The sequence below is a fragment of the Anguilla rostrata genome, chromosome 7 (assembly GCF_018555375.3).
Source record: "Anguilla rostrata isolate EN2019 chromosome 7, ASM1855537v3, whole genome shotgun sequence".
Taxonomy (NCBI): Eukaryota; Metazoa; Chordata; class Actinopteri; order Anguilliformes; family Anguillidae; genus Anguilla; species Anguilla rostrata.
Genome location: NC_057939.1, coordinates 22315421 through 22343306, shown reverse-complemented (window position 1 = coordinate 22343306; position 27886 = coordinate 22315421). Strand labels below are relative to the sequence as shown.

At 41.9% G+C, this 27886-nt stretch overlaps 1 protein-coding gene across 1 annotated transcript; it reads left to right on the top strand.

Moving 5' to 3' along the window:
- The first annotated feature begins 183 nt into the window (after window positions 1-183).
- si:dkey-9k7.3 (circularly permutated Ras protein 1) lies at window positions 184-27886 on the top strand. Its single transcript, XM_064343776.1, has 20 exons — window positions 184-336; window positions 2362-2416; window positions 2579-2698; window positions 4802-4897; window positions 6319-6405; window positions 7230-7327; window positions 8140-8340; window positions 8868-8918; window positions 9424-9513; window positions 11101-11252; window positions 12885-12966; window positions 13097-13218; window positions 13323-13407; window positions 14903-15009; window positions 15199-15311; window positions 19223-19334; window positions 24219-24359; window positions 25211-25304; window positions 26643-26693; window positions 27325-27886. The coding sequence occupies exons 2-20, from the start codon at window positions 2362-2364 to the stop codon at window positions 27415-27417; spliced, it is 1950 nt and encodes a 649-aa protein (XP_064199846.1). The 5' UTR covers window positions 184-336; the 3' UTR covers window positions 27418-27886.

Here is a 27886-nt window from a genome sequence, read left to right as displayed (position 1 = left end):
CCTCTCTGTTGTCTACGTTCTGTGTTGTGTCTTTAATTTCTCGATCTGTTCTGTGGAACGAGTGGATTCTGAGACACTGTTGCACAGTGCGGAGTCTGGACGAGGGAGAGAGAGAGGCTGCCACCAAGGCGCTGTGGTGCCTCAACAGAAAAAAAGAGAAAGGTCCTCCCACTTCCACACACCCACACTGCACTCAAGCTTTTGTTTCACACTGCTTTCAATCTTGACTTCCTGCCTTGAACTTAGAACTGTGAGGCAGTGGCGCTCAGCTCTCCGTCGCAACGGGCCTGACAGTCAAACGGATATCTGGCCATCACACCTCGGACGCCTGACGAGGTAATTGTGTTCACCTTGAAGTTCTACTCAAGTTTTAGCCTCCAGGTGTCAATTCTATTTTGTGAGTTTAATAAAGACAGGGTAATAGTTTTGTAACATTGTCGCAGTGGAAACATTAGACAAATGTGGAGCAGAGTATGAGGACTGAGCAAATTGCTGTAGTCAGACAAAAAGAAACAGAAGATGACTAGAATTTTTTCAAACTGCTGAGTTATAGTTTTTTCCATTTTCTAATTTCTCAAATTTTTCATGGTGTTCATAATGATGTGGAGATGTGGTGTTCTGTAGAGCAGTTAGTTTGCTGTTCTTTTGTGTCATGTTTTTTTCCATTCCACTTCAAAGATACAATAATGGATGCGGATATAGAGATTTGTTAACCGACGAAGTCATTAATCATTGCAAAACAAAAAGAAAATGTCCTTTTTTTGTACTTTTTCAGTATTTTTGTCTGTCATGTTCCTTATATTAAATGCTCAGGAGGCAGAAAAGCTGGATCACAAAAAACAGGATGTTTTCATCTCGGCTAACTGTAAGCCAGCGGTGTCTATTAAGGCAGCTCTGTCAATCGCAGTTAGATCACCTGGATCTTGGTTCAGTCTAGGTTGAACCAGCATTGGAAATAAACTGTACTGAGTATCCCAACTTTAGGGTAGTTACATTTTTAGCTTAGAGTAAAGTAATTCATTCAAATGTATTTATTTTGAAACACAGAATAAATAAATGAAGTTTTACCACAGATTACTATAAATTCTACCAGGGAAGCATGACAGTCAAAAGCAGCAGTACCTGGGGATGATCCTAAATTATGAGGTCTGTTACGAGTTAGCAAGCACATCCATATACAGTACTGTGCAAAAGTCTTAGGCACCCTAGATTTTAAAATATAATATATAGAGCACATTTGGTCTTAGATGTTTATTTTTTGTTTTCTGCATTTGTGTGTCAGTAGAAAAGAGCAAATTTGAGATTTCCAAACATGAATTTTCCAAAAAATGAAATTTTGCAGATACATTTTTGTATTTTGTTAAATAAAGTAATATTTTACGTAATAGACTGCTTTTCAGATAAAAACTTGATCAAGGGTCTCTGGGATTACCTGGAGAGCCAGAAGCAAGCGAAACAGCCAAAATCTGCAGAAGAACTGTGGCAAATTCTCCAAAATGCTTGGAACAACCTACCAGCCGATTTTCTTAAAACTGCGGGACAGTGTACCTAAGAGAATTGATGTAGTTTTAAAGGCAAAGGGTGGTCACACCGAACATTGATTTAATTTAGTTTTTAACTATTTACTGCTCTTTATATTATTTTTTCGATATTTATAACCTTTCATTTCATTATTTTTGAAAGCGTCTTAGCTGTACAGCATTTTTTTCACATGTGCCTAAGACTTTTGCACAGTACTGTGCAAATATTATTTCCGTTTCCTGTAATGTGTTTTTTTCACATCATTCAAAATCTGCAGTTATTTAGGGCTGAGCAAGGTTGTAAGAAGTAAAAAACAATGAAAATATAGTGATAACGTCTAATTAATGAAGGTGTGTTTGCGTGCGTGCATGCACATCGGGTGGCAGTGTGAAAAGAAGTTTGTAGATGAAATCAATTATTTGATGTTCACTATCTCAAAGCTGTGAATCTACAGCAAGTGTTTAGTTGAAAGTTACAAAAATATCCAAAAAAAGCAAAAACAAGCACAAGGATCTGCGGTAGAAGTGCAGTAATGCCCAAGAGGAGGTAAAGTACGATTCCAAGATAGTCAGAAAACTTAAGAAGGTACAGACTCAATTGATAGCTTGTCAACTACCCTACTGAACATTAAATTAAGTAACAGAAATAAGAACTGAACAACCCTAATGGGTATCAAACTACATTAAACGAACAACAACAAAGATAGCCCTATAGGCTAGCAAGGCTTCACATTTGATGTGGTTGCAGGTGGACAGGGGGGTTAATGAGCAGGGGTTGACATATTTCCGGTCTCTGTTCTGCTGACCGTGGTATTCCCCTCTCTGGTTGTGTCTCTGACAGATGGAGTTCGCCTGTAGTCATGTGGTGTGTAACTGGATGCCCGACAGAACAGCAGGTGAGAGGAACGGGATTTTCAATCCCAGTCACCACATCTGCCACAGTGAACCACTCTATCAGGTGGGATATGTAAGGGCTAATACTAATGTACTTGGTATCGTCTCTGCTCTTCGCCTATCTCGCTCCCTTTGCTCTGTCTCTCTGCTCTCTCTCTCTCTAGGTCTGTACCCCACTCTTCCCAGGTCACTTAGTGGAGGGGCGACTCGGACTGCCGTCTCCAGGCCCCTCTCAGTCTGTGACCATGACTACGACAACCGAATCGCTGTCATCCCTCAGCCAGGTAAAGCACATAGAATCGGAGCTCGTTTCTACCGTTAAGCCAATGAAATAACTTGCATGTCACAGCAGTGGTGGCTCAATTTACCACTCTTCAGATTGAGATTTCAAAACTTAAAGCATTATTGTAATTCGCTGACAGAGTATGGTGGTAGAAGAGCTCAGAGTGGCTCTCACAGTCAGACCTGTCAGACGAATATGTGCATGCGTATGAATGCATGTGTGTGTGTGTGTGCGTGCATGCATGTGTGTGTTTATGCATGTGTGGGCATGTGTTTGTTTGAAGGAACCTGTTTCTCTCTCTCCTCTGGCCCAGTGCTGTGTTTCCCAAGCCAGTCCCTGGGTACACATCATGTCAGCTGCTTGTCCATACACCTCAAGACTCACGTATTAGGGTGTATTACGATGTTTGGGCAAAATTCAATCTAAACATTTTGTGGTAATCCCCTCCACCTAAAATTTGCATAGATCTATGGACTTATTTTGACAGCTTAATTCTCTGTTATTGAGGTCTGACTGAGCTCTGAATCGAAGCAGATTGTTGTTTGAGATTTCTGCATTTGATACCATGTTTCCTGTGGGGAGGAAGTGGTGTTGGATGTTTATTTCTTATCATATTGAAAGTTGCTTATTCAACGTATGTTTGTTGAACATGTATTTCTTTGTTGATTAGGCTGAATAACTTGTGTGATTAAGTAGTACGTGTTTGTATTATCAGTTTAAAGGATGTAATTTAAGGGCCCCTGAAATTAATAGAAATCGCTAGAAAATTAATAGAAATATCTTTACTTGGATTTTTCCATTAGAACTCCCAACATGAATAACTATTGTCAAACCCAGATCAGTCTTCATTCAGTTAATGAAGATCAGGATTTGCATTCAACCTCCTGGAATGAGTTTGAGAAGCACTGCCTGAGCAGTGGAAAACAAGAGTCATTATTTAGACAATGTCATTGGTCCAACTAGTCATGTGATCCTTTGTCACAGCCAATCAGGAGCAGACACAGCCACAGAAAGTACCTAACTTAAACTCTCTGATATTCTGACTTATAAAACTCAGTCGGAAACAGAAGCAGATGTTTGCAGGAACTGATGAATCACTCACATGTCAAAAACTCGGTGTCAGGGGCTAGTGAAGCATTGTCACCCACTCTGGTTTAATAGAACATCTTGACACTGTGAACGCAAAACGCTTACAGCAAGAGTGATCGGGTAATAGTTTAAGAAAGAATGCTCCCAGTTGGACCCTTGTCATCTCCATGGTGACAGATGTTTTGAGCTGCATCCATTGACATATCCTTTTGAGAGGGTCCATCTCAGGCTCTGAGATGTGCCACGTTTCAGTTGATGTGGGTAACATCCACCACACTGAGGGGGCTTGAAAGGCCAGTTTAATGCAGTCAGTGGGACTTGCCAGTTCTGTGTGGGGAAAACCGCAGCGAGCGAGCAACTGCTAACATTCAGCTGGCTGGTGAGCTAAACATTGTGATCCATGCCCTGACTGCCAGAGAAAAAGCATCACTGCAAACCTACACAAAGACTAAATCACCTTTTTAAATTTATGCAATTTAGTCACAGATGACGACTACTATTGTTATGTGAAAAAAGACAAAAATAAAACATTTTTTGGAGGGAAAAACACAACTGAAAACTTGCATGTCTGTGTCATCTTACTGGTTTCTGTGGCTTTCTGTGGAAGCCCACTGCTTCAGAAAAGTGAAAAAAAATATGGCTCCTTTCCGTTTTAGATGTTTGTCAGGCACAGTACCAGGGTCACGGCTTTTCCAACTCAAAAATGCAGGCTATCGGGTTTCTAGCGCTACCACAGTTTTTAAGAAAACACACACTTTCGCACATTAATATTACCACTGAGTTACTTGGGAAACGAGATCTTGGATCAAATGAACCCAGGTACAGAAGCTGGCTTTTTGGTGACATTGTGCATGTGCTGTTAAGGGGGAAACACCATTTCTAGCTCTAACCAGCAGAGGGCACCAGTGTACAGCACAGGCACTTCTCCATGTGCAAGACAGTGGATGAACTTCTTTTTCCAAAAAGTGATCAGGTGTGAATGTTCTGCTGTGTTGTGCTGTCCCTCTGCCCTCAGGCGTGCCGCTGATGCCTCCTCCGCTGCCCCCCCGTAAGGATTCATCAAAAAAACAGCCCCGCCCACGATCAATGCCTCCCCCTGTTCCACCTCGAGGTCAGTCTGTCTGAAGTGGTTTAATCTGTGCTGACTTCACATTGCTGTTCCAGGTTGGGTTGAACACTTTACACCCGTTTACACTCGTATTATACTGCCGGAGATCCTGTGTCTCTCCTGTCTGTGCTGAAAGAGGTGTGACCCAAATGAGGCACCTTCACAAAGTATGACCAAATATGAACCCTGACCTTGGACAGCAGTCCTGGGAGCATGCATATTCGTCCTCTGTTCATATTGTAATAAAATGTCTTGCTGACAGCAAAAATATTGCAATATCATAGCAACTCAAAAAATGTGAGGCATTCTGTTTTCTTTCGGGGCCTGTTTTGGATGTGTAATGGTTTTAGGTACAGTTGTTCGTTACTGACACCACTGATTCATGGGAGTGTGTGACATCAGCAGCACTGTGTGCTACCACTTGCAACAACCTTAAGGACACAGATGAAAGCTGAAATAATAATAATAATCATAACAGTCATAATCATAACCATAATAATCTGTATTTTACTGTATTTAATTCTCCCTGTTCCATTTCAATGTTCATCAGTTTTCTCTTTGCTTCATGTGTTTTGACAACATAAGTGTGCACCTGCCATGTCACTGAAGCAAATTTAAACTTGAATGTCTGGGAACCCACCAGATACTCAGCTCCATTGCTGTGTGGCCATATTGTTGAAGCTGATATACTCTAATTTAACGCTCCTCCTGAAAATGAGTTGTGTAAACAAGCACAGTACTGTGGCAAGTGCACTTTGGTCTTCTCTTTCTACTCTCTTGCGCCACTGTGTCTGATGTAAAGGTAGTAAAGTTGTAATCAAATCAATACATGCCTCTACAATGGCACTGTTTGGATTGTAGCCTTACTTATCTGTTACTGTAGTGGTGGTTTTCTGTCTGTGTTAAACGCACCTCATGAACTTCTCACCAAAGCAAATTTTTCACATTCTTCCACTGTAGACGGAGAGCTTCCTCATACTTTTCTGAAATCTGAGTTAGAAACGTGCACATGGAAGCAAAAGTTGTGATGTCCCAAATATGTCAAAACATACAGCATAGAGGGAATGAATGCTTGTAGCACATATTTTACAGATGACTGCTTTCAGAACCTCACGCAGGAGTCAGTCATATTCGTGATGCAATTGATTTTGAATCTGGATGCTGTGCCTGCTACCAGGACTACAGCAGCAAGCATTGCTAATTTGCATATTCACAGATTCTGGCATTTTCAGTGAGAGTAAAGGTGTAGAGATGCTACTAAGCCATTTTCAGTAGTTTATTGAACATTTTTGGTGGAAAACCCCAAATAAACAAATCATTATTCAATCCCGTATATTCTTTAAGGGTTTAAAATGCATCTGGAGAGGTACTTTAATTAAATGCTTGTGCTAAATGGCTAAGTTGTGAACTGTGTTTATGTCCAGGGCTGGAGGCCAGGGGCGAGGTGCCCCTTAAAGCCAATGTCAACGTGCTGTCACTCACTCTGGGCAGGCTAGTGGACATCAGTAAGGGTGAGAACCGCCCAGTTCCAGACAAGCCCAGGCTTGTCCCAACGGCAGGATGTCACTCAAACAAGAGTTGGTGGAGCCATTTCAGCCACTGCTTTCTATGTCTCTTCTACCTGTCTGTGTCCCTTACTTTCAAGTTTTTTCTATCCTGTCCTAGATTTGATTTTCCCTCTTCTCCCTGATATTATTCCTATTGTTCTGCCCTTCTTTCATTCTCTCTTTATCTGTTGTTCTACCAACAGTGTGCTGTGTTCACTTACTGAGAGATTAGATCAGATTAAATCAATCAGCTTAACGTTTTTTTTAAAAACCTGTGTGTGCTTTGTTGTTGTCTCATGTTTTTCTTTTTCTTCTTTTGAGATAATAAAAATGTGCCCCCCACACATACAGTGCTGTGAAACAGTATGTCCACCCTTATTGTTTTCCTCTATCATTGCATATTTGTCACACTGGATAAGTGAAATAATAATTTTAAAATGTGTTTTATGTTTAATCAGTTTCCCTTCGCCTAAAATTACATTTTATCTAAACAACCGAAACCATTCATTGTGACAAATATACAATAATAGAGGAAATCAGGAGCAAATACTTGTTCACAGCACTGGTGGCATAGGTGAGACACATTGCTGACCTAGTCTTGCAGTGTATCATCAAGTCTGACTAACCTTGTCTAGCTAGTCATATGAAAATATTTGGGGTGACCTACATGTATGCCCCCACAACTGTACATTTTTTAAAAACAATTATCATTAGAGAGCTTTTAAAACCAAACGTCTCTCTGTTTCTCCTTTCCTCTCCCACTCTCTCTGTTGCTCTCTCCATCTCAGCACCGTGTCTGCAGTCCATTCATAGCCCAGTGTATTGTGGAAAATGCCGGGCAGCCATGTCATCAGCGAGCACCCTCCAAAACCAACTCAAAAAAACGGTGAGCGCCCCGCTCCCAGCGTACACCTCAGCATGCTGTCCTCGAGCAAGATGGTGCTCTACTGGGGTTGGGTGGTGCTGTCCTGGGCTGGGGCTGGGTGGTGGTGTCCTGGGTTGGGGTTGGGTGGTGCTTTCCTGAGCTGGGGCTGGGTGGTGCTGTCCTGATCTGGGGCTGGGTGGTGCTTTCCTTGGCTGGGTGGTGCTGTACTGGGGTTAGGTGGTGTTGTCCTGGGCCTGGGTGGTGCTTTCCTGGGGTTGGGTGGTGCTGTCCTGGGCCTGGGTGGTGCTTTCCTGGGGTTAGGTGGTGCTGTCCTGGGCTGGGGCTGGGTGGTGGTGTCCTGGGTTGGGGTTGGGTGGTGCTGTCCTGAGCTGGGGCTGGGTGGTGCTGTCCTGATCTGGGGCTGGGTGGTGCTTTCCTCAGCTGGGTGGTGCTGTACTGGGGTTAGGTGGTGTTGTCCTGGGCCTGGGTGGTGCTTTCCTGGGGTTGGGTGGTGCTGTCCTGGGCCTGGGTGGTACTTTCCTGGGGCTGGGTGGTGCTGTCCTGAGCTGGGGCTGGGTGGTGCTTTCCTTGGCTGGGTGGTGCTGTCCTGGGGTTAGGTGGTGCTGTCCTGGGGCTGGGTGGCATTAGTGGATGTTAGTTCAGTGAGCCTCAGGATCAGCTGGCTGAGGAGACTTTTCTCTGGGCTCAGATCTTTGTATTCCAGGTCTTTTTAATCATAGGAAGTTGAAGGACCGCAGTTTTGGGGATGAATCCAGTATGTTATTACCCCTTTGTACGTCAGCTAATAGTCTAATTAATGGTCTCTCCTCCAGGTGTGGTGCTGTGAGTTCTGTGGGAGGGAGAACATACTGTCACGCACTGAAGCAGGCCTGCGAGCCTCCCCCCGACGGCCCCTCCCTGGGAGAGATGTGCTTTACCTGAGCGAGGACTCTGATGGAGACTACGTCAACCTGGACGACATGCTGGTGGTTTTCTGCGTGGACATCTCCGGCAGTATGAGTGTCACCTACGAGGTCACCAAGAGCCTGCCTATGCATTTGTCTCTCCCACTGTCTGCCTGCACATTGTTGCCTGTCTGTGTGCATGCATGCGTGTGTGTGTGTGCGTGTGTGCATGCGTGTGTATGTGTGCGTGCATCCGTGTGTGTGTTATTGACTGAATGTGAGTTATTCTCTGACAGTGTGTGTGTGTGTATGTGTGTGAGTTACTCTCTGACTATGGATGTGAGTTACTACATTACATTACATTCATTTAGCAGACGCTTTTATCCAAAGCGACGTACAAAAGTGCATTTTCATGATCGTAGAGTGAGTTACTATCTGACAGTGTGGGTGGGAGGTACTCTCTGACTATGGATGTGAGTTACTCTCTGACTATGGATACAGGTTACTCTCTGACTGTGGAAGTGAGTTACTCTCTGACAGTGTGTGTGTATGTGTGCGAGTTACTCTCTGACTGTGTGTGTGTGTGTGTGTGATTTACCCTTCTCACAGTGTGTGTGTGAGTTACTCTGTAACTCTTCTCTGTTTACCTTCCTCAGATCTCTGCTGGCAGCAGTGTGCGGTCTCCAACATACGTGTCCAGGCTGCAGGTGCGTGTGTGTGTGTGTGTCTTTATATCAGGGGTTATAATATTTGTAAAATCTTATTTCTGAACAGTTTGCCTATCATTTTACATCCGTGACAGAATTACACAAAAGCAGCATAATTCTAAATTAATCATTTTAAATTAAAATGATTAAAAATGCAAGCTAGCAATCAGTAGAAAATAAAGGATAAACTTATTCCATGTATTACTAATCTGAAATGGACAGATTATGAGAACATTGTACCCTATATATGTGGTCTGTGTGTGTGTGTGTGTGTGTGTGTGTGTGTGTGTGAATGTGTGTGTCTCTGTGTTTGTGTGTATATTTGTGTGTGTGTGTGTGTGCATGCGTGTGCGTGTGCGTTTGTGTGTGTGCATGTGTACATGTGTGTGTAAGCGTGTGTGTGTGCATGTGTGTGTATTGAGTAAGGGAGGGCAGTCTCATGTTCGGGAACTGCCCAACTCCAGTTCATCAGGTTTTATATTTTCTTTTCCCTGACGTTATAAAGAGTGTCCAGGATGCCCTGCAGAGGGCGCTGTCCTCTTTGCTGCAGACATCACCACACCGCAGAGTAGCTCTCGTCACCTTCAATGATGAGGTAAATGACAGCACAAACTTGCAGCGCGTTCATACAAACACACATGCGCACCTCTTGCTTCCTGTAGACACATTCATTCACATGCATACCTCTCCCACGCTGCGCATGAATGGGCACAGGCAGAAACATAGCCACACCTTCATGCGTCCACACACATAGGGCTCAATCAGACATTATTTCCCTCTACCACACACTCAATTGTGATATGACTGCCACACACCAAGACCCCTGGCAGGTGCCCCCTTACATGTTCTGGGCACAAATAACAAACCAAAACCATCTATTCAGCTCGGTCCTCCTGTACCTCATTTTCTCTCTCGGACTCATTCTCTCTCGACATGCGGGTTTCCGGTCTCAGATTCCCACCAAGGAACGTGAGCATACCTTTAAGCCATGAGCTGATTCACTAATGCAACCCAGGTGTATGTGTCCACTTAACAAGTAGGCGTGGCTTCAGACTACCTCAGTGACCTAGGGCACATTCCATGCCTGTCACACCTGGTGTTTACTTTTTACTAGAAAATTCAAAAACAAGAGACAGGCACTCAGCCTTCCCCATTCCTCTGTATGAACTTTTGCCCACATTCTGTATCTTCTGTCATATCGGAGGAGCTCATATTGCTCATAGATGAACTGCCTTCCATGTGGAGCCTATTGTTGCTTTTATGACCTACGTATCCTGCAGCTAAGGGCAAATGTTAGTCACGTTTTCTACTGGCTTTCCTTGTAAGTGTGAGAATTTCAGATGGACTGGGGGATCAACCATTTCTTCTGTGATGCAAAAATAAATGACATTACAGGCATTTAGCAGATGCTCTTACCCAGAGCAACTTACACAACTTTTTACCTAGTATTTACATTGCATTTATACAGCTGGATATATACTGAAGCAATTCCGGTTAAGTACCTTCGAGGGTATAACGGCAGTGTACAATCTGGGAATCAAGCTTGTGACTTTCAGGTTACAAGACCAGCTCCTGACCCATTATACTACACTGCCCGCATAAACAAATGAATGAATAAATAAAATAATGAAAGGACTTAACTTCTAAGCGTAATTTCTGAATCAGGTAAAATGAAAGGCAAGCCCCTTTTCCTTCACTGATTGAGCTTCACGGAAGATTATTTGACTATTTTATTGGAATTGACCGTTTTAGTGTATTCCTGGCCTGCGCTCATTCAAATCAGACGACACCTGGAACACAACCTGCATTATGAGGACAGTCCCTTTAATTTAGGGGTGTCGAATAAAATTGTAAAAATGATTAAAACACAAAAGAGAGATTTTTTTAAAGTTTGTGAATGAAAGAGGAATTTAGCTGAAAGGAGTGGTCATAATTTCAGGAGCAGAACGACCGAAGGGAGGCCAATCAGTTAACTCAGAATGACTGACAAACCAGTTTATTCTGGAACAATGATAGATGATCAGGATAAGGGCAGCTTGTACTATTGTGTTCCAGCCCAGCCATTGATGAAACTCCCTAATTTTTGTGTGCGTGCGTGTGTGCGTGCGTGTGTGTGCGTGCGTGCGTGTGTGTGCTTGTGTGCGTGTGCGTGTGTGTGCACATGTGTGCTTTTCCTTCTCAGGTGACAGTGTATGGAGATGGCACTGGTGTCCCACTCACTTTAAGCGACTGGTCGCTGATGGACTTTGATCACCTGAAGATGCAGGGTGAGAAGTACTCCACCCCCCACTGCATCGCCGAGTCTATCTACCCCCTCACCCAGAGAGTCAAGGAGTGAGTCCGCCTTGGGTCCTACAAGGCTGTCTGTCCATTTGTCTGCCCGTGTGTGTGTGTGTGTGTGCACCCATGTGTGTGTGTGCCTGGGGTGGGGGGGCAGGGGGGTGGGGGGGGAAGACTGAAAGTGTGTTATGCTACACTTTCAGTCTTCCTCTAGCACCTACTGTGCCGCTTAACTTTATGTTGTAGGTTCAGTGCTAAATAAACTATGTATTAATGGCTACTATCATTTCTGACTGGTGCTGTACGAAATAACATATTAATAGGTTTATATGATGAACTAATTGTTTTAATCCAATATTTGCTAACTAATTTCAGAAAAGAACTAGAAGAGTGCACTCAGTAGAGCACAGATCTCTGCCAGGCATTCCAAGCGGAAGCAGTTGTTGATCGCACTCAAGTTCACTCTCAATCTATTTCAATGGACAACAATGATGGAAATTAATTCAAATAAAATACTTGTCATTGACACAACAAATATTAGGCCGATCGGCCTAGTAGTACGCGAGATTAGCTCTGGACAGAGACACAAACACACACACACGCACAAACTCACACACACACGCACAAACACACGCGACCAAACGCACAATCCCCTCCAGGCTACACCTGGCGGAGATAATAATTAGAGTTCAGACAAGAGTCATTTCAATGTAACATTTGAAGTCTGTAATGCCGTTACAAAATAACACAAACATCCAGGTTATAAAATCTGCAAGCATTTTGTTACAAGTGGTGGAAAATCCCAGCTCTCCCCAGTATTTTGTTCCAATCACCTGGATTTGCTAAATAGCACAATTCTTTAGCCAGGAGGTAGAACTAACTTGTGAAATCAGCTGGCTGAGTATATGGGTGGAAAAAGCACATGGCAGGACTTTTACTTTATGACCCCAGGGCTTTCTACCTCTGCTCATTGCTGGGATACCAACCCCCGAAAGAAAATTTACACTGACATTTTGATTGTACATTCAATGCAGAGGGAAACATGGCCGTAACAGAAACAATGTGCAGTCTGCACTGTAGAGAGGGCATTTATTTCATTTGAGTGTAGTGTGACTGGTTAACAATATCGCCTCTAAGCATCGTATCCTTTCATTGTAGTAGTAGCCACCTCAACAAAAATAGTAATGGACAAATGTCCAACTACCATGTGACTCAGCGAGGCTTAACTCAATCAGCAGCACTAAGTTCGCTGACAAGAAAAGTGTTTGGCAACTCAGTTTCTGCCTGGATTGTATCAAATGGCTGACCAATAACTACAGTCAAGGACAGGGGGTTAGATGCAGAATGACAGGTCATATTGGATTCCAAGGAATATTTGTATCAATAGTGATATTTAATTAGTAGGTTTAAAATGTCCCAATTAATCTACCAATCAATTGGAACAAAGGAACAACGTAAACCAACTCATTTTTTAACCTATTGACAGCCCGAATCGTGACCCTTATGACTTGGCTTGGATCAGCTCTTTGTTGCCTGAATGTTTTTGTGTGCACGTGTGTAAGTCCCTCTGAATAAGAGTGTCTGTTAAATGCCTAAATGTAAAATGTACTCATTCTTTATCCTCTCTCTCTCTCTCTCTCTCTCTCTCCCCCCTCCCCTCCTTCACCTATCTTGCTCACTCCCCAGACTTCGTGAACATGGAGCCACAGCACTGGGTCCGGCGGCCCTCGTCTCCATAGCGATGGCCTCTCGATACACGGGGTCAAAAGTCAGTGTCAAACTTGACCGCACTCAGCGCTTCCTGCAGCTGATTGGCTGCTGCAGGGTGACAGTTCAAAGCAAGCATCAATGAGACGTTGATGTGCAGAACTCATAGCATACCATCTGCCTCATTACAGGTGATCATCTGCACAGATGGCCAAGCTAACATAGGATTGGGAGAGTTAGAACAAGCCACCCAGACCTCCGACTACTCCCCGTTCTTCTACAGCCAACTAGCCAAGGAGGCATCTGACAGTGGGTGAGACCCCAGAGCTGCCCTTACAAACCACGCTCTGTTTTTGGGGAAGCCTGTGTTATCCCCAAAGTGGCACCCTCTCACCGCCTGTGTTGTGCCACCATTAGGGTGATAGTGTCCGTGCTGACCTTCGAGGGCACAGACTGCCAGCTGGCTGAGGTGGGACGACTGGCAGACTTCACGGGGGGGAGGGTGAGTAACCACCGCTGCCTCTGGAACTTTTTCTTTTTCTTGTCGTAAAATGGAATTGTAAATGGGATGAAAAATTGATTTCTTAGCCTGTGTTTACAATCAAAGAAGTCTCCTCCTCCGTCTTCAACCCCACCCACTCCACTCACACCGAGTAAGTTACCCCACCTAATGTAGCTAGTTGGATAGCTAGATGTAATGTTACTACCCTGAAATGAGTGAGCGACAGTAAGATGCCAGATTTGATTATACCTCAATTAATTCCATTATGTTAAATGCAATAGTGGTTTTATAGTTGGAACTTTAGAATAGAAAATGTTACAGCCCTCCAAAAGTCCATTTTGTCGCCAGCTTCACAATGCCAGTAACATTACTTGCAGGTCCAACAGAAAACAAGCCAACTGACGGCATCGAGTAAAAGTAATTTGAAAATGAACTATAGGTCTTGAACAAGCCATGTTGGCTTGTATCTGAACTCTAGCTAGCTCTGCAGCCACACCCACCCCTACCCACACAGAAAAGACTGCCACACCCAGAAATCTCCCGAACACATTTAGAATGACAAATACTGGTAAAGGTGCATGAATTCCACGAAAGAGCGAGATTGCTTTCCAATAGCTGTTCCTAACACCTATTGAAAAAATATTATGCAATCATAAAAATATGATTCAATTAATGAATACAAATACGTAATTTACAATTAAATAGGCGACAAACAAATAAAATATTTTTCCCAGGGGTGTGGTGTGGTGCAGGGAATGTTTAAATAAAGTGCAGTGTGTATTTGGGCAGCGACACAATTTTTGTTGTATTGACTCTGTACTTCAAAGTACTCCAGAGCCAAAACCGCAAGTGGCTAAGAATCTTTCTGAGAAACAGATTGGATTTCTTGTTCATATATGACATAACTTCTGTTTTTTTTTTTTGTTTGTTTGTTTTGTTTTTTTGCTTTCCTTGGTGACTCAACTTTCCCTTTTGTCACATGAGCCTCAAGTCCACCAAAAGATTTCATTACTAATACTGAGACTAAATGACCTTCTTTCTGCCAGATATGGTTAGCTAGGGGAGCTGTTTTATGCTATCCAAGCATATTCATGTCCACGTAGTGGAAGAAAAATCTGTAAAAAAAAAAAATTGATCTGTAACTTTTATACGGGTTGATAAATGCGGCCCCTGGTGATTGTAGTTACTATCTCATGAAAATTTCAAAAGTTCAAAATTTTTTTTCACATTTCACTAGTTTTTCAAGTTGAAAGTTTCATTTGCCATGTGTAACAAGTACTAGTACTAGTGAATTGAAATTGTTACTCCTGCCATTCGTGTCAGTTATAAGTTGGCCGGAAAGTGCGAACTAAGCAGGATATGTCTGCTCTCCTCAAAAGCGACGTAAGAACTGCTAGGGATAACAATTTCAATACTTGAGGACAATTTCAATACCTGTGGTAAGCATTCATGCAACTTTGCTGACCTCTTGTGTGTCCCCCCCCCTCCTCTAAAGGTGAACATAGTGAACATCAACTCAGTGTCAACAGAAATCCAGTCTGTCCTGGCCGACAACGTCCTAGCCACCAGCGTCACAGCAACACTGCTGTCTGCGGAGGGCATGTAAGTGTCTGCTCCACAGAATCACCATTGGCCACAGCAATGAACAGCACATCCACCTAACAGCTGCTCTTCAGCTCAGAGGGGTCAGGTATCAGATCCGATGTTAAAAAGCACATTGCCCCTCTCTTTTAGCTTCTTCATCACTCCTTCCTCTCTCCCTCCCTCTCTCTCTGCGTGTCCTGCACTCAGCTACTTCCCCTATGAGGATGACTCTGCCCACAAGTTGGTCAGAGAGATTGGCAATGTGACAGAGGGAGCAGAGGTCACCTTCCAGTTTGCTGTTAAACCAGAGAGCATAGAGAGTGAGTACTATTATTTAATTTATTCATTTTTCAAATATATTCCAAACTTCCTTCATGTTAGGAAATTACACATCTCCTTCAGGTCCAAACTATTTTGTTGTTTTGACTGTGTACTCCAGCACGTTGAACTGAAAATGAAATAATGAATATGAGCTTAAAGAAAAGACTGTCAGTTTAAGAGGGTTATTTGAACCATGTAGGAATTACAGCCGTTTTATACATAGCCCCCCCCCCCCCCCCAAAATTTTAGGGCACCAAAAGTAATCAGCTTCTTAGCTGTTTTTTGGCCAGCTAACTGTTGTGGTATCAGTAGTTCATTCACAAAACAGCTCACAATGGTCTATTTAATTCTAGATTTTGCATTTGGGTCTGTTACTGTTGTCTCTCAACATAGGGACTAAAGAAGTGTCAATGCCAGTAAAACAGGCCATCAAATAAATTTATTTTGAAAAATCAGAATAAATAAATCTGGGATATAGGTAAAACATTGGGTGTGTCAAAATCAACTGTTTTGGTTGTTAAGCAGCAAAAATGCACTGGTGAGCTCAGCAATAGCAACCGACAATGGTAGACTATGGAAGACCGCTGTAGTGGATTCAAGCGGCCAAAACCGGTCTGCATTTTTGAAGCTCACTTCCTTGTCTTGTTGTTCACTAGTGCCACTCCGGTTGGCTTCAGCATAGGTGCTTCAGCCACCCATCTTAATGTAAGTCAATGGCAGAATATGGTCAAAATACGAAGTCAATTATTTTTTTCCACAACAAAAGGAAGTTGCAATATGTGTTTTTTCTTTGTCTGATGTCTCCCCATATGCCGATTTGTTAAGTTGTTGTGCTATTTGGATAAGCCACTAATATTTTGAGGATGAATCAGGGACAGTTTGCATCCCAACTGAGTCACTGTATCTCACACGCTTAGTGGACGACTGGACTTCAAATCCCTACTGCGCAGTTTCTGGCCCCAGTTTGTACAACATGCAAGTGCCCACGAACTACACTTCCCTGGCTTCAAAACCCCTTTCACCAAGCCCATGGAGAATCAATGGGTGACGTCACAGTGCCTTTGTATGTATTATTCGGCAGTCGATGAGTGGATTACCAAAGAATACTTTCTATTGTGAAGAAAAAAACTTTGAACATTGATGTGTCAAAGACTAAAATAAAGACTACACCAGTATAATCACGGGTTTTGCCACAAGATGCAAACCACTGGTAAGCCTCAATAACAGAATTGCGAGGTCAGTGTTTCTTTAAACTTTAACTGTAGATTTCTAGAACAAAGTCTTATGGACAGATGAGATTAATGAATGTGTACCAAAGTGATGACAAGAGGAAAGTGTGGAGAAAGAAAGGAATTGCTCATGATCCAAAGCATACCACTTCATCTGTGAAACATGGTTGAGGTAGTATAATGGCTTGGGCATGTATGGCTGGTAGTGGAACTGGCTTACTTGCCTTTATAGACGATGTGACTGCTGATGGCAGCAGCAGGATGAATTCTGAAGTTTACAGAAACATCTTATCGGCTCTGATCCAGCCAAATGCCTGTTACAGCAGGACAGTGACCCCCAAAAACATTCTGCTAAAGCAAGAGTTTTGAAGGACCAAAAAGTGGAATGTTCTTGCCTGTGAGAATCACCAGCTAAGATACCTGACATCTGGTGATGTCTGTGGGTCACAGGCTTCAGGCAGTCATCGAATGCAAAAGATTTGCAACCAAGTGCTGAATAGGATGTCCTTTATTTAAGGTCATTTTAAGTTGTACAATTATTTTGGTCCCCTAATACGGGCTGTAATTCCTAGACCTTTTCACCTGATATGGATGTAAGTTCCCTCAAATTACAGCTGACAGTCTGCACTTTAACATCAAATTCATTTTTTAATTTCAAATCCAATGTGCTGGAATACAGAGCCAAAATAACAAAATTTTGTCACTGTCCAAATTTTTAGAGACTGCATGGTATATAAATGGTGATGCAGGGCTGGGGAGGGCCTCTGCATCATGCGGTGAACAGACAAACAGGGTTGGCTTGCTGCCTTTCATTGAGTTCACAAACAGAAAACACCCAAAGTCTTCAAACACAAAATAATTAAATGGTCAATGAAACACCCCTCTGTGGAAAAATGGCTGGCAAAAAGTCCTTAACAGAGAAGCCTGATCATACGCAACTACCACTGTAACAAGTCCCAGAAACCCATCGTCCTGGGCTTTCTTCTTTTTCGGTGCGGTTTAATGGCAGCTCATAACCTATGAGTACAGTGCATTACTGCCACCTACTGCGCTGGAGTGTGCATTAGATCAGGCCAGGGGTCAGATCCAGTTCCCAAACCCTGTTTTTAAGAGGATCCTCCTAGGCCTGAAAACCAGGCCTCATTCATAAGGCCCAATAATGAGGTAATGGGCAGCGGCGGCAATGAATACAATGAGCTTCTGCCATACCTGTGTTTAGGTACTTGTGGAAAGCGCTCAAACTCCTTTCCTGGCGTCACAATATATATTGTTAAACTGAATATATTATATCATATATTATACACTGTATGTACTCCCATAACATAGCAAGTATCTGGTGAAAAAAACATACTTAGTTTACAAGCAAAGTATATAACTTTATGTAAACCTTTTGGAATCATTCCAGAACAGTTGTGGATTTAGCTTTTGAAAGTTTTTTCAGTTTATTTGGAATGTTTTTGGCCTTTGAAGAGGTTCATTTTACAGCATGCTCAGAATGAAAACAAGGTAAGGTGTGGTTGGCTGGGTACCATCAATGCTCATTGATTTTGGCTCTCAGTAACTTCTGACGTCTAAGAGTATGAGTTCTGACGATGTAAACATTCTTTTATGAGCTTCCGTCATGAACAATGTTTACCTTCTGCCTGCAGCCATTCACTGTAATTATATTTGTTTTCATAGTAATAGTATAATGTTAAAAGCATGATCCAAAGCATACCACTTCATCTGTGAAACATGGTTGAGGTAGTATAATGGCTTGGGCATGTATGGCTGGTAGTGGAACTGGCTTACTTGCCTTTATAGCCAATGTGACTGCTGATGGCAGCAGCAGGATGAATTCTGAAGTTTACAGAAACATCTTATCGGCTCTGATCCAGCCAAATGCCTGTTACAGCAGGACAGTGACCCCCAAAAACATTCTGCTAAAGCAAGAGTTTTGAAGGGCCAAAAAGTGGAATGTTCTTGCCTGCGAGAATCACCAGCTAAGATACCTGACATCTGGTGATGTCTGTGGGTCACAGGCTTCAGGCAGTCATCGAATGCAAAAGATTTGCAACCAAGTGCTAAATAGGATGTCCTTTATTTAAGGTCATGTTAAGTTGTACAATTATTTTGGTCCCCTAATACGGGCTATAATTCCTAGACCTTTTCACCTGATATGGATGTAAGTTCCCTCAAATTACAGCTGACAGCCTGCACTTTAACATCAAATTCATTTTTTAATTTCAAATCCAATGTGCTGGAATACAGAGCCAAAATAACAAAATTTTGTCACTGTCCAAATTTTTAGAGATAGTATAGTATAGTAATAGTATAATGTTAAAAGTATGGCACCCTTGTGTATGGTGCTCAACCTGAATTGCTTCAGCTCAGCGTATATCCAGCAGTACTGTGTAAAAAAAAAAAACAACAACAATAATTTTTGTAAATTGCTCTGGGTAGCCTCTGCTAAATGTCTACATGTAACATGGTAATTGTGCAATTAAAGCCATACAGTATCTGAATATTTAGAATTCAAACCAAGTAATTCTTCATTGGACCAAACCATTTGCCACAGTGAGAAAACCAAATACACCATGAACCAGAGCCTTTACAGTGTCCTGTCTATGCAGTTTATATCACATTGTCTGATAATCATGGAAATCATCAGTCTGTTCATCTGTCTGTCTCTGTTGGGGTAGGTTTCCAGAGGAGGGACAGGGTACCTTTCCAGCTGCAGCTGGAGTTTAAAACACGGGAGCTGCAGAAAGCAACGCGAATTGTCACAGACCAGAGACGAGTCACCACTAGCAGGTAAACCCTGTGGATGGTGAGGAAACAGGTCTGTGAGCTGCAGCACAGTGCAAGATTTATAGCAGGGAGCGATTCAGGTGAAAACCAGCACGGGGAATGTGCCTGTTTTTTTGTTTTTTGACACCACTTCCTCTGTTCCTGAGTTCCTGAGGCTATGTTTACAGATCTGGCCCCATCTTTCAGAGCATTCACAGCCAAACCATCAACGCATCTGTCAGATCACAGTCAAATTACTGTCCATCTGAAATGGACAGAAACAACCAAATCACAGCCCAGTAGGCTGTGCAGAATTAAAAAAAACTCCTACAGATGGACCCCAGACAGAACAGAAAAATCCCAGAAAGCAATTGACAGCCAATTGGTTCAATCTCTCTTAGACAACATTTTGGAAAACACATACACTAACAATAAAAAATATATAAACCTGGCAGTGAATGAGTAAAACAGACAACCAGAAAATGAGGAATTGCGTTGCTTATTGTCAGGTAGTAACACAATGCAAAAACACTCAGAACCAAGAAAGTACAGTATAAACTGAACACCATCTATTTATTCTAATTGTTTATGGGACAGCTGTAATACACTAGAAAAAAAGCAACATGATGAATTGCCTATTCAGAATGGAGATCTATGAGGAAACATATTTTGGGGAAATTATACCAGAAAAAGACACTAAGCTCAGAGCAGATTCGCATATATTGGGCATATACACGCTCATGTATGACACACTGGACAATAGTGTCTATTTGGGAGTTTATGGAAATAATCTTTCACCACCAAAAAAATGTGTATTCTGTCATGGCAAACAGATAAAGCCAACAATAGCCCAAACGTATGCCAATATAGTTGTGAAAAATACTGCACACTGAATAGGGAAATAAACAAGAGGAATTCTTGTTTAATTATACCACGTCGTTCTCCTATCAATATCTGCGACTAAATATGGAATAAATATACAATCTTATAATTGGTTTTACATAGTCTTTAGCAGTCTGTTTGAGAAATAATGATGCAAATAGAGAGTGAGGATAGGCATTTACTTAAGCCATGCACAAAACCCTGCTTCTTTTTAAGACTTTTTAAGACATACTTATAAATCCTTATGTAACACAAAAGCTAAGTAAAAGCCAAGTCGGATTCTTGCCAAATTATATAACATCGGACTCAGCCTACCCTAACTGACAAACATGTTCATCGAAATAAAAAGAACATTTTTACCTGCTTCATTGATTTGCAGAAGGCTCTCAATTATATTTTGGACAATGGTATATTCCTAAAACATGTTGGAAGTGGTGTAGGAAGAAAAAACATGATTTAATCAAATCAATGGATACAAATAATAAATGTGCTGTTTAAATTGGAGCCATATGAAGAAAATAATTCTCTTAAAGGTATGACATGGTGCTGTGACTGTTTTTAAAGTATATTAATTGGCAACACTTCTTGAAAAATCTACAGCATGCGGCCTCGCCTTATATACTGTATGTCTCTGGGCCCCGTTTGGGTGAGGCAAGTACACAGAGTGCATGTCGAATTGCACGTAGTCATGCAGTCATCCTGCGCCAACAGAATATTTTACCTGTTCCGTGTTTGCTAGTTTCGTCGTCAGCAGTGAATCTGTTCGCATCACCCTGGGTTGGGCGGCAGAATTGGCGGCGTATCAATGGAGGCATTCGACGCTATGCTAGTTTAGTGTTGGATAATGCATTTGCAAAATGTAAGCTGTGTTCAGTTATGCATTCCAATGCCAGCTATCTAGGCAATGCATCTGAATGGAGTTAGTTAGTGTAAGCTACTTGAATGAGAGACACAAGGAAGGTGGGAGACCAGTTCTACACCCACTAAATAATGTAAGATGCACAAAGTTGTGTTAAAATTGTGGTTACTTCATACATTGAGCCCACAACACACCAGCAACTTGCTTTTAGTTGTGCATTTGGCAGGGCCAAGTCAATGATTCAGCGAACCTTTGGAATGTTAAAATGCATTTCAGATATTTGCACGGGTCGGGTGGTACATTACAATCCAGCCCTGAGAAAGTTAGTGCATTCTTTGTGGCAAGCTGTGTTCTACACTACATAGCCATACACCTTGGATGGACATAGAATTAACAGAGGACACATCAGTTTCATACGGAGATAGGCAGAGTCGCATGTGAGGATTGTAATGGAGATTACTGAAGTTGAGGGGCTGCGAAGCTGTTCTCCTGGTGAGTGTACAGTTATCTTATCAAGTGCATGTCTGAAATGAATGAAACTTGGTGGAAGTGGTGACATTTTTTTATTATTTTGAAATAGCGGTATTCTGGAATTTTTTAAGAGTTCAATTTATTCCGCCGTACTTTTGTAAGTATAAAAATAAATGCTGGCACGTCTTTGTTTTAAAATGAAGTTGTTTAATGTAGTAAAGGAACTAGTGGGTCTGTTACCCAAGTACAGATAAACAAAAAAAGCAACAAATGACAGGGAATGGCAATACTTATACCCTGTCCCTTAAAGGAAACAGAGGGCCTAATGGTCATTGCCTTAAATGAATACACGTCACAGGAATGGGGGGGGGGGGAGTAAGAAACAAGGTGTGGGGGAATTGGATTGAAGTAGGGGGTAGAGGATATCACACAAAGGCACTGCATATCAAAGGGAGACAATTTTTCTGGGCGAGAGGGTAGAGGATGTTACACGGAGGTTCTAATTAGAAGGTCAATTTAACTGGATTTAGTGGTAAGCAAGCAATGTTATCTGCAACTGGCCCACTACAATGTCAGACGCCTCAGGGGGGATAAACTGTGGATCCCATGATTTCCAATAGGTATAAAACAAAAATTGTCAGCAAAGAAAGAAAAAGGTACTGAAATTCAGACTAAATGAGTCATCTTCTTTCCCATCCTCTGGTTTGTGAGTGCAATGCCTGCCAGGTTGAAACAGTAGCAGCATGATGGAGAGGACAACTGGTGGGTGTCTCTGCCAGCTGCCTCATGCTCCTCCCCCATCTGGGAATATTCACAGGCACCATTTAATACAGTTGTTAGCACTGGCATGTAAATGAAAAATATATTTTGCTGAGGGGGAAAAATAAATATTAGAATTAAAACTATTCGGTCTCACCTTCTTTAGATATCATAGGTAATGGTTAGTTGCGACACTCGTAACGGAGCCTCACGTAACATGTTTGCCCTTCAGGCATAATAAAAGTAACTGTAGCACTAACACACTGCTTTTAAAGGGGAAGACATGGGGTGATCTGATTGGCAATAATGAAAACAAACTCCCACCACACCCACAGTGCCTAGAGTCATGAAATTGAGTTGCACACATCTTGATTCACGGTGGCCTTGCATAATGCTAAAGTGTTTGAATTCCACTGAATGGTTTGAATTGTCAGTTGCACCTTCACTGTGAAAATATGGCCTTCCAAAGTTGAATTACTACTCTATGCAGATGATTTTAAAATTAAAAGCTTCTCATAGAACTGATTTGTATCCACAGTATGTGTAATTTGTAATTTGTTCTGTTGTTCCGAATGTGATGTTTACTTTGGGTCCCTTTCCATAGAACTGAAACAGAAAGCAAGAGGGCCATTAAAAAATACATTCAAATAGACATTCCAAATGGCATTTGGCTCAAAATTTTAAATCTGTTGTTGAACCAATTTCACTTTATAGCAGTGAAGTGTGGGGTCTAATATCACTTGAAATTTGCTAAATGGAACAAGCATCCATTTGAGACTGTACATGCTGAGTTCTGTAAAAGTATCCTCTGGGTTCAGAGAAAAACCATGAACAGTGCATGCTGGGCAGAGTTGGGTCAATATCCATGTCACACACTGTGACACAACCCTGATATGGACAGAAAAGCTGCACAAGGAGTAGTGGAATTGTGACATTTATTTCTGTATTTAGAGAGAGAGAGTTCTCATTTAATTCATAAATAAAACGTCTTTGCCTTTCACCCAAACAGGATCGGGGTAAAAAATAAAATAAAAACTAAGTAAAACAACAACAACAAAATAAAATATAATCGCAAGCGATAATTAACAGTGTCCAAGCAGCATGCAGCAGTAATGAATTGTTACGACACATACCGGATGAATGGTACAAACATTTTCGGTCTCTGTCATGGGTGTATCTAACGTAGAGGTCAACTAACGTACAAGTTTCATGAGGATCAGCCATTGCTAAGCCTATCACATGCCCACTCAGATCTAGGAATCTCTCTCTCTCTGAAAGGATTTCCCATTCTCAGACACCTACTGTGGAAAGAAGCGCACTTTTAAGTCCTGAACTGATTCATTATGCTATCCGGGTGTGTGTGCCTAATTAACCAATAGGCATGGTCATCAGATTGCCCTGATTCCTTCTTGCAAACTGAGCCCTGTCACAATACACTACTATTTAATATCTAAAAAAGAGCCATAAAATTTTGCAAACATCTAAAAATGAGTGACTCTCACTGCTATCATTAGAAAGCCCTCAAATGCCAAGAGGTGAGAATAAAGAACAGTCCTCTCAGTAAACTGGTCCTGGTACTCAGTAAAGTACTATTAATATTAATAATAATACTAGCAGCCCCAGGACAGTGACATCCTAGCTCAGAGCTTTTGACACAACCAGTTCTTATTTTTTTTAAAAAGGAAAATATTTGACCTATTGGACAGAAATGACAAAAACCCAAAACTTGATTACTTTTTAACCCTAAATGGAGAAATACCTTGGCAATGTATAGACTCAGTGAGAATTGCCTGACAGACCTGGCTGCCCAGAGAGAATAGACTGTGCTCACACTGCAGTCAGGGATTGGTGCAGACAAAGCTGTGCTCAGGAATTGGTGTAGACAGAGCTGCACTTGTGTGTGGAAATGATTTCCTGTCCCTTCCCACCTGTTGCAGCTGGGTGTGGGCTGGCAGCCTGAACATGGAGGTACTGGGAGTTCACTGTGCTCAGCTGTGCGCCAGGTTGACCATGGAGGGCAGAGTGCTGGAGGCTCAGAAACAGCTGAGAGCCCAGCAGGACCTGCTCAAGGACCTCAGGTAACAGGGCCTGCAACCCAGGGTCACATTGTTTTCCCCAGAACACAGGACCTGACAGGTTCCTTGCACGTCATCGGTTTAAGTGGTGGGGGTGGGGGGGGGTGCACAACAATATTGGAGTCATATTTGTATCAGTCGATAAATAAAACATATTTATTGGTATTAACTGAAATAACTTGTAACATACTTGGCGGTTTCAGCCAGTAGTAATTTAAAACATAGTTATCCTTACCAGCTTGTGAGCTAAGGTTATGGGCGATATGGTGATGCTACATATATGTGCCAGAGCACAATGTGCTGATCCTGTAAATTAAGTGAATATGGACGTTTGCCTGTGCTCATTTGTTTGTTCTAATTGTCTGTTTGTTTGATATATATGGGAGATGGGACACTTCACAACTATTTCAACTATTGCTGGTGTAACCAGAGTAACCTTGACCAATTAAAATCCTCCCTACCCCTGTAGGGTCAGTTCTGTTGCTGCAAGCGCCACTGTCAGTGTCAACTCTGACAAACCTATAGGGCTATAGTGCCTATAGGGCCAAACTCAGCCACTCTAAAGCCTGTTGTTCAGGATTTATAACTTTACTGACACTGAACACAACCTTGTTACCACATTTTTCTCACACTTCACGTCAAAGTTGAAGTTTCGGTCCCTGTGCATTGTGGTGCCGGAATGTCAGAAATGCTGAAAGACCGATCTCCGATTAGCTTGGACGGTAAAGTTGCTGACCAGAAACTTAAGTCAAGGTGGGCACAACAGCCACAAGTTATTCTGAGCTATGCCATTGACTCTGATCTGGAGCCCACAGCAACAGCCTGTGTGTCCTCTTTTCTCTACCTCCTCACAGTGAAGAGAGGCCCAGCCCGAAGGAAGAGAGTGTGTATGGAAACTGGATCAGCACCATGAGTGTGATCTGTGAGGACCTGACAGGACATAACCCGGTTTGTACACTGCTCCACAAAAAATTTAAAATAAAATAGGGTTGGGGAAATATGTGAATAAATAAATAAATAAATAGGTACAAAATTATTATTAAGTGTATATATACAGCAAAAAACAGCAGAATAAAAGAATCAATTAAAAGCCTATTTAAAAAGGTACATTTTCATCTGCTTTTTAAACTGACCAAATACTGTTCTGATTTGTTGCAAGGGAGTGTTCTGTTGTACAGGAGCATAATAGCAGAATGCCCTCTCTTCATTGTTTTTATGATTTACAACAGGTAGATTGATTAATCCAGTGGTGTACAACCCAAGATCTCTTGCTGGTACATAAAAATAAATGCAATCTTGGATGTAAGAAGGTGCTAGACAATTTAGTGCTTTATAAGCAAGTAGTAAAACCTTTAAAATCAATTCTAAAAGAAACAGGGAGCCAGTGCAGTGCAGCGAGGACAGATGTAATATGTTTGCTTGGTTTTCCTTAAAATCCTTCCTCAGCTTTTTGAATAAGTTTGAGTTTATCGATTGACTTCTTGGCAGACCGGTGAAAAGTTCATGACAATAATCCAACTGGCTTGAAATAACTGCATGTATCAATTTTGTGGTGTCTTACTGAGTTAGCCAGGTTTCTCCCGAGATGTATTCCTTTTGGGGAGTTTTTATTTGCCACCGTTCTGAGAGTTTTTCTCCCATTTCGCCTTTGCTTTTTGGGAGTTCAGGTCTGATTTTTCCCAATCTTCCTTCTTTTTCTCTGCAAACCATCTTTGTGACTGTTCTCTGTGGTATGAATTCAATTGAATTGAACAGAATTGAGCAAGTGTGTCAGATTAGAGCACTGGTTCTCAACTGAGGTCATGGAGTGCCTTCATGCTGGGTTTCTTTACAACCGTAATTCCAATTCCTCAGGTATAAAAACACATTTGTAACTAGACATTGTTTGAGGGATGATTTACCCATGTAATCCAGAATTATGTCATTATTCATCTTTCAAATAATTCATATTGAACATAGTTATATTCTCAGCTGTCTAGTTTCATTTCTTGTGATGTAATATGCATATTATTCCTTCCTGAAAAGGTTTTATATTTTTCATCTCTTAATTAATCTACATACAGCTGCAGTAAGTGAAGTCCTAAATGCTGAAAGTGTGGAAACTATTAAAACTATGCCATTTTTGAAAAATGAAGAGTTAAAAGACAAAAAAAATGATGATGAGCCAAATCTGTGAAAAAAAGTTTCACCAAGAAATTATGGAATCTGAACCTATGTTTGCCAACCTTAATTGACATTGGAAACAAAGAAAAAGATTCTAAACTTTTCCCTTCTCTTCTCTTTCAGGAATATGAGGAGAACAATGACCTACAAGCTAGCAATTCAACTGTTGTCAAGGTCAGTCTAAAACTCAAACACATACACAAACCTGTATCTCTTCATATTTGACTGTTGGTCACCTGGAGAACCCTGGAACATTGTTGTGAAATAGGGCAACAGTAACCTGAGAACGCTGACCACTTTGAATTGACAGCAAGTCAGACAATCACATAGCTCAGACTGCCCAGAAGCTATGAGGCTGTGTGATTAACATCTTTCCTGATCAAGCCACTCTGAAATCTCTGATGTTCTGACACAGTGCAGCTCTCAGAAACCTCTGATATTCTGACACCGAGCAACACCACATTATCTCCTCTGAAAACGCGTTTGAGACCGGGTGAAGAATTCTCCAGAACAACACAAAAGTGCACTTTTGGCTACGCCTATTTTTTTTATACCAAACGTGCTCACAGGGGATTCTCACCTTGAAATTCCCCCACCCCACCGCACCCACCCAACCCCAAGCACCCTTGATAAAGCAGCTAACCCTGATTTACTGTATATGCCCTCCGGACAGTCTGTTCACGGTCCCGTCCTCCTCGTCATCTGAATGTAGGCCTGTCAACACGCAGGTGCTGCTTTTTAGCTTAGAGGCAGTCTCATTGCGTTTGCACCAAAGTCCATTGTCAGAATTCTGCTCTCTGCCCAGGGACTGTCGGACGAGGCGGCCAAGGTGGTGTACCAGATGAAGCGGGCCAGGACCGCGGGGAAGAGACAGAGTGACCAGCCTCTTGGCTCGTGAGCATTCAGCCACTACAGTGGCAACCGCTAAATGCAACCACGCGATGATCCACAGAGTGCACAAACGTTGCATCCTTTCCAGCTGTACCACAGAATTTCTTTTTTTTTTTTTTACTTTTTAACAAAATAAATGTAATCTGTTCCAGGTGATGCATTTTAAAAGCCTTCTAGGACCTATGTCTCCAAAAAAAAAAGTTATATTTATCAACATATGTTACAATTAGAATGAAATAAAATATACTGTATGGAATGTATTATGACTACATGTCAAAATGTATCTTCAAAAATAAATTTGTAATAAAAATGTTGACGTTAAAGAATTTGTATTGCTGAAGTTCCTGGTTGTAAAAAAGTATGTTAAAGGAGCAGCAGTACTCCGGTACTCATTAAATTGTAATGAGTTTTATCCAGAAGCTGGGCAAACTTATGTCCCAGCCCTGGAACCAATAAAGATTCCAGATTTGTCCTTA

Coding starts and splice junctions, on each gene's coding strand:
- si:dkey-9k7.3 (XM_064343776.1), top strand. CDS start 2,362: ATGGAGTTCGCCTGTAGTCATGTGGTGTGTAACTGGATGCCCGACAGA. Junction 2,699..4,801: donor CGCTGTCATCCCTCAGCCAG/GTAAAGCACATA, acceptor CTCTGCCCTCAG/GCGTGCCGCTGATGCCTCCT. Junction 11,253..12,884: donor CTCACCCAGAGAGTCAAGGA/GTGAGTCCGCCT, acceptor CTCACTCCCCAG/ACTTCGTGAACATGGAGCCA.